At 34.9% G+C, this 6,935-nt stretch overlaps 1 protein-coding gene across 4 annotated transcripts; it reads left to right on the forward strand.

Annotated features, from left to right (window-relative positions):
* Positions 1-542: 542 nt before the first annotated feature.
* LOC127806641 (uncharacterized) lies at positions 543-6,121 on the forward strand. 4 transcript variants are annotated; one of them, XR_008024455.1, is made up of 4 exons: positions 3,274-4,355; positions 4,566-4,688; positions 5,044-5,135; positions 5,352-6,121. XR_008024455.1 is itself a non-coding variant. In XM_052344054.1 (2 exons), the coding sequence occupies exons 1-2, from the start codon at positions 577-579 to the stop codon at positions 5,064-5,066; spliced, it is 570 nt and encodes a 189-aa protein (XP_052200014.1). In that variant the 5' UTR covers positions 543-576; the 3' UTR covers positions 5,067-6,121. The 4 variants fall into 4 exon arrangements, 1 of the variants encoding a protein (XP_052200014.1); XR_008024456.1 differs by having other exon boundaries at positions 3,274-3,445; positions 3,642-4,355; positions 5,044-6,121; XR_008024454.1 differs by having other exon boundaries at positions 5,044-6,121.
* Positions 6,122-6,935: the final 814 nt, after the last annotated feature.

Raw genomic sequence — 6,935 nt, forward strand, 5'->3', positions numbered from 1 at the left:
TGCAAATAAGAATACATAATATGCAAATAATAAAAGCTTATTTAGTACATTTAAACTTTTCAGAGAATATGCCAAACTTGGCAGCCTAGAAATTGCTATGCACCCATTATTGTGCAAATAAGAATACACAATATGCAAATAATAAAAGCTTATTTAGTACGTTTAAACTTTTTAGAGAATATGCCAGGCTTGGCAGCCTAGAAATTGCTATGCACCCATTATTGTTGCCATGCTATGCACCCATTATTGTTGATGGAAGAGAACATGACAGAGATTCAGGGAATACTTTTTATCAATTGTCAAAAGTTTTCAATACTTTTCTAGGCTCCCATGATTTTGATCATTTGAAATTCAAATTTTGAATTTTCATTGCAACTCGTGGGAACGTTCAAATGTTTGCGTCTATAAATAAGTGATTGTTGAAGTTATTCAATCATAAAATTTGCTTTCACTATTTTACTCTCTTGCTGATACGCTATTTTACAAGTTGTCTTGCTCTATTACTATCTTGCTAATTACTATACTTTCTAGTGTCACAATATCTTTGATTGATTTCATTACTCTACATTTACAATCATGTCTTCCTTTTGTCGCTCTCTCACTACTCGCATAAATGATCATCACAGTGCTTCTTCCATGGAACCCCCTCGAGCTAGTACATCTTCTACAAACCCCCAACGATCTTTTATTCCATCCCCAATGGGACAATTCCCCCATGATTTTTTTAACTATTTGAGTGGCACTCAATGGGCATGGGAACACCCATCATTTACTGAATCAGATACACAACCTCTCGAATCACAAGATCTTGATATGCAAATGTTTGATAACCCCTCACCTCTACTAATTGAGCAACTCTTACCAAATGAGGGTCAAACATTCTCAAAACAACCAAATGAGGAGCCGTCCAGCTCACGACGCAACTCCAAGCGACAAAGAACTAATAATGTCTGGCAGGTGTTCGAGATCATTAATATAGTTGGGAATTGTCAAAAAGCTCTGTGCAAATTTTGTAAAAAAGACTACTCATGCCAACCAGGGGATGGGACTGGACATTTGATTAGACATGCCTTGAAACATGATGATGGCGGCCTGGATGCAACGCGGACACAATTGCAACAAGGTAAGGGTTTGATTTTTCGATATAATAGAGAACTTGATAAATCTAATTTAGCAAAACTAATAATTAAAACTGAATCTTCTTTTTTGTTTAGGGAGGATGCAATGTTTAAATGGTATTATAAAAATGCATTACAACCTGCAGGTAGGGGTTTTTCACGAAAGACTATAAAAAAATGAAGCAATGAGGTTATATTTAGAATATTTAGAACAATTAAGAAATACATTTAATGCATTTAATGGAAGTGTGTCATTAACATCAAATATTTGGTATGATGTTATGATAAATAACCACTACATGTGTGTCACTATGCATTGGATTAATGAAGAATGAAAAATTCAAAAAAGAATAATTGGATTAATATAATTAGTAGAATAACATAGACGTAATTTAATTGTAAGTAAAATTCGAGAAACCAGTTATAATTACAATATTAGTGATAAAATAATGACAATCTCATTTGATAATACGAGTAACAATGGTTTTGCCATTGAACGACTAAGACACGAACTTCCATTAATTTTAAATGGACAATTGTTTCACAATAGATACGTATGCCATATTTTAAACTTATATGTACAGGATGGTCTGCAAATATATAATGAGGCACTAACTAAAATAAATGGTGTTTTGACTTTAATTCAAAGTAGTGAATCCCATTCGCGAGAGTGAAAACAAACTTGTTAATGGATTTGGCTTATCATATAGAAAATTTCCAACAGATGTTCAAATCAAGTAGAATTCAACTTATTCGTTGTTATAAAAAAACTAAACCATATAGACAGCAACTTAAATTATTTTAGAATAGGAAAATGGTAGAAGCATATCAACTAAGGGACAATGATTGAGAACAACTAGATGTTATTATATATATATATATATATATTAGAAACATTTTATAGTGCAACAAAATCATTTTTTGGTTGTAAATATCCTACCACACATTTTTATTCGTGAAATATTTCCTATTATTAGTTGTTTTGTAGAATATAGGGATTCAAATATATATGGACAATTTATAACCCCCATGGAAAAAAAATTTAGAAAATATTGGACTAATATACCATTATTATATCTTATGGCAGCTGTATTAGATCTCACACAAAAGTGGGAAGGTGTTGAATATTTTTTGGAGTTTTACGAAACGACTATGGGAGTTGACACAAGAAATAAAAACAAAAGTTTGAAATTTAATTTTTGAAATATATAATTTATATGAGTCCTATTTTAGTAATAAACCAAGTAATGAAAATTGTTCTTCACAAAGAAACTCTAAGGGATTCTTAAAATGAGGGCGGTCCACATACCTCAAATCAAAAAAATCAAAGGGCGGTCCACAAACATCTAGTGGGTTTAACAAACTTGAATTCTATTTAAATAGGAGATCTTCATTTTCTGATGACCAACTTAATACATTTGATATTTTGTTATAGTGGTGTCAAAATCAATACACGTATCTGGTGTTGGTCGCCATGACCCGAGATCTACTATGTAAGAACCCATATTTTCGTGAGGTTGCCACATAATTTAAGCAAGTTAAAATACCAAAAAAATGGCTTGATAGCAATTATAAGTACTAAATCGACTGGAGGGGATGCTCTAGAGCATAATTATCTAAGCAAAATGATATGGTCTCAATGAGTGTCCCGAGATAGGATTTGTGGTGTTAAAAGAAATGGGAATCGAGACTGTTTTTGGTACAGCTAAAATACAGCTATAATTCAGACTGAAAAACTGAATTATCATAGGGGACTCTCAAAAAATAAACAGAACCCTAAGGGGGCTCTGGTTTTTCATAATAATCAACCTTGGAGTGATTTCAGGACAAATCAAATATTCGAGGATGGCACAAGGATGAAATTGTCCTTATTAAGTTTAAAATTATTAATTTTGAATTTTTGACATCGCAATGCAAATTAATTAGACGTTAGAGGCAATATTAGCAATTTAAGAAATTTTTAAAGATAAATAAAGATGTAATATAGGGATTTAATGTATATTTTCTTGTAATCATATCAGTGTAATAGATATAAATATATATAAGTGCATAATGAATGGCAAATGAGAGATTGGCTGCAATTATTTGATTAAGTGATGTAATATATATATATATATATATATACATGCTCCGTGTGTGTGTGAAGAGGCAGAGAGGGAGCTTGAGAGCAATGGCCGAGAGCTAGGAGGGAGAGAAGGCAAGATCGAGAGAGAGATTAAGAGAGAGATCGAGAGAGTGAGAGCAAGAGAGAGATTGAGAGCGAGAGAGTGGGCGGCGGCCATGGCCGCGAGTAACAAGCTCGAGCGGCCATGGCAGTCGCGATGAAGGTGAACCAACCGTGATGAAAGCGAGGCAGCTTGAGAGCAATGGCCGAGAGCTAGGAGGGAGAGAAGGCAAGATCGAGAGAGAGATTAAGAGAGAGATCGAGAGAGTGAGAGCAAGAGAGAGATTGAGAGCGAGAGAGTGGGCGGCGGCCATGGCCGCGAGTAATAAGCTCGAGCGGCCATGGCAGTCGCGATGAAGGTGAACCAACCGCGATGAAAGCGAGGCAGCAAGGTGCGGCCAGCAGAGGCGAGTCTGTGATGGCTAGCGAGGGCGCGATGGTGGCGCGCGAAGGTGGCGGAGCAGCTGGAGGCCGATCATGGCCGGCTGGAGGCGACCATGGCAGCACGCGGGAGCTACGAGCAGCAAGCAGGGGCGGCCGGAAGCGGCGCTCGGCAACGCGCAGGGCCGAGGCAGCATCGCTGGTGGCTCGCGGTGGTGCTTGGAGGCAGCGGGGGTGGTCGCGGTGAGGTCGGAGGCGATGCGTGCGGTTGGCAGCGGCTGGGCATGGGCGTGGGAGTTGCAGGCAGCGCGCAGGGGAGGAAAGAAGAAGAAGAAGAAGAAGAAGAAGAAAAGAAAGAAGAAAGGAAAGAAAAAGAAAAAGAAGAAAAGAGAAGAGAAGAAGAGACTTGGCTGTGCGCGCAGGAGCAGGGGAGGAAAGAAGAAGAAGAAGGGAAGAAGAAGAAAGAGAAAGAAGAAAAGAAAAAGAGAAAAAAGAAAAAGGAAATAAAGAAAAAGAAAAGAAGAAAATAGAAGAAAAATGAAAAAAATTGGAGAAAAATTCTGAAAAGATTTTCGAAAATTCTAAAAATTAATTTGGGGTTTGACGAGCGTGCTCGAGTTCAAGAAATTTTTCGGGCATGCATTTTGAGATTTGGGCACGCATATCGAGGAAATCCAAGAGGCTAAATCTAGGTAAGTAAAATTTCTTAAAAAAAATTCTAAAAATTTAGAAATGTTATTTTATGAATTGTTATAGTGAAATATTTTAGAAAATTATGAGAAAATATTTAGTTTTGATTTATTGAGGAAAAATAGGAAGAAATAGAGAGAAAAATAAAAGAAAATGTAAGAAATTATGGAAAAATAGGTTTTAATACTTATCTAAATAAATGTGATGATTAGGGTGCTTGAGGCTTAAGTTGAAGTAACTTGTATAAATTTTGAGGAGGGCACGCAAATCGAGATGATGCACATATTTCGAGGCAAGGCACGAATATCAAGGTAGCTAAATCGCTCCGCAGAAAGGTGAATTATCTTCAAAAATTTCAGAATATATGAGAATGATATTTTAAAATTTTTTATGATGAAATTGGAAGAGAAATGCATGATTAGTATTTATTATGGATTTTTTTTTAGGCAATAGATACTTAAAAATCAAAGAGAAAATGAGAAATAAATAGAATGTGGATTCTGAAAATTATGAGGAAATTTATGGAGCTTAGGAATATTGCTTTAAGAATTATTGAGAAGAGAAATTGAGAAAATTTTATGAGAAAGTATTTATTTCATAATCTTGAGGAAATAATAGGAGGAAATGAGAGAAATTAGGAAAATTAGAAAAAATTAGAAATCTGATTTTCTTAAACAATTATGATGTCAGGGTACGCCAAGGTTCATAATTGAGTATGATTGGAAGTTCGACGCGAATTTTGAGGCAGAATTATGTTAGAGGCAGAATTATTTTTTTGCAAGGTAAGTAGTACTTTCCAACTGGACTAAGTGTTATGATCTTATCATGTTGTCATTACTTGTTATGAGTATGTCATATAGATTGCATTTACATGTTTTGATTTATGAGATATGCATATGAGTATAATGAGATTCACGGTCATATGTTGCATGGGTTTAGGATTAGGTATTGGGTCTGTTACTTTGCCAATGATGCACCCATACACCTCGGTCTGGCAGGAAGACTGAAAAAATGACGGGTAATCTTAAGGTGCAGTCGACCCAAACATGAGAGTTATGATGTTATGTGCATTGCATACATACATGAGCATTAAATGTTTTGTATCCTTACTTAGATGATTCATCATCTAACCTGGGCTTTGCCCTTGGAATATTCAAACGTTCAAGATGAAGATAGTAGCAGAAACGAGGATGAATGAGGCATGTAATAGCACTTAGCAAAGTACATGATGAGTTATATAATCAGTTGAACGTATGTTTTGTTGCTCATGTATTTAAGTTTTGTTACTTCGAATTCTAAACATTTTAAGAAATGATGATGTAGAACCCTATTTAGGGTTAATGTTAGTTGAGAACTTATGTTATGTATTAAGTCATGTTGAGAAATTTATGTTCCTATGATGTAAGAACTTATGTATGATTAATGTTATGATGTTAGGTTCGATTCTACCTTCCGCATTTAATGTATATGATGATTATCCTTGGAAATAAATGAATGAAAATTTTGGGATGAATAAGAGCAATAATATGGTTTAGTCTTAGTTTTAGTAGTATAAAAAAAAAAAATTATCCCAGAATTGTTCTGAGTTATAACGTGCTCGAAAAAAAACGGGGCGTTACATATTAACCCCCTAGTGTCCACAGTGCCATCGGAGTCAACTTTTTCTACAAGAAATAGGGTGCTTAACCCAAAGAGATCGAGGTTGCAACATACGACACTAGAAATGTGTATATGTTTTAGGGATTGGTTAGATGTTGAATTTGACAAACAAGGGATAGATTTATACGATGAATCTAGCAAATCATAACATAATGACAGTGCGGGGCTATCCACATCACAGTGATATTTCCCCTTAAAGGGAATTCGCCTTGCAATTATTGGTTTGAACTTTTTTATGCATTTTAGTAGTTAATTATTTTATCGTACTTTAGATTTTATTATTTTTTTCTTCAAACTATACTAACTTAAGCATCGGAGTGCCATCGGGAGCAATTTCGAGGGCAATTCTTTGTAGATACTTATATCGTTTGAAGGAATCAAGGAGGTTGGACAACACTTAACTATGAGTTTATTTTTTTAATGTCATTTAATAATATATTATTCATTTGTATCTTAATATATGTTTGTTATTGAAACCATACTAACTGAAGTATTGGAGTGCCCTCAAGGTTGCCCCGAGGGTAGTTTTTTATATGTATTTTTAACATATGAAGGAGTTGGATGCCTTTCAAGTTGAGGAACATTGAAAAATAAAAAATCGACAATCGTTTGTAATTACTTATAAATGATTTTTAAAAAATTGTATTTTCTATGGATTAAGATTAATTTTGAATTTAAGTGATGGCTGGAAAATAAAAGAATGTAGGGAAGGTTGAGAAGCGAAATGGAAGGAATCAAATAAATAAAATTAGTGGGACCCATCTACAATTTGAGAGGAATAAGGATTTCAGGTGGAAAGGAACCATCCCTTCACAAAAGTTTGATTGCTTGCATATGGGAAGGATTTGGGATCAATCCTTAATAAACCAGTAGAAGACCACCGATGAGACAGTTTTATTAAAGTCCCAAATCGTTTGAAATAA

Source organism: Diospyros lotus, chromosome 7, assembly GCF_014633365.1.
Source record: "Diospyros lotus cultivar Yz01 chromosome 7, ASM1463336v1, whole genome shotgun sequence".
Taxonomy (NCBI): Eukaryota; Viridiplantae; Streptophyta; class Magnoliopsida; order Ericales; family Ebenaceae; genus Diospyros; species Diospyros lotus.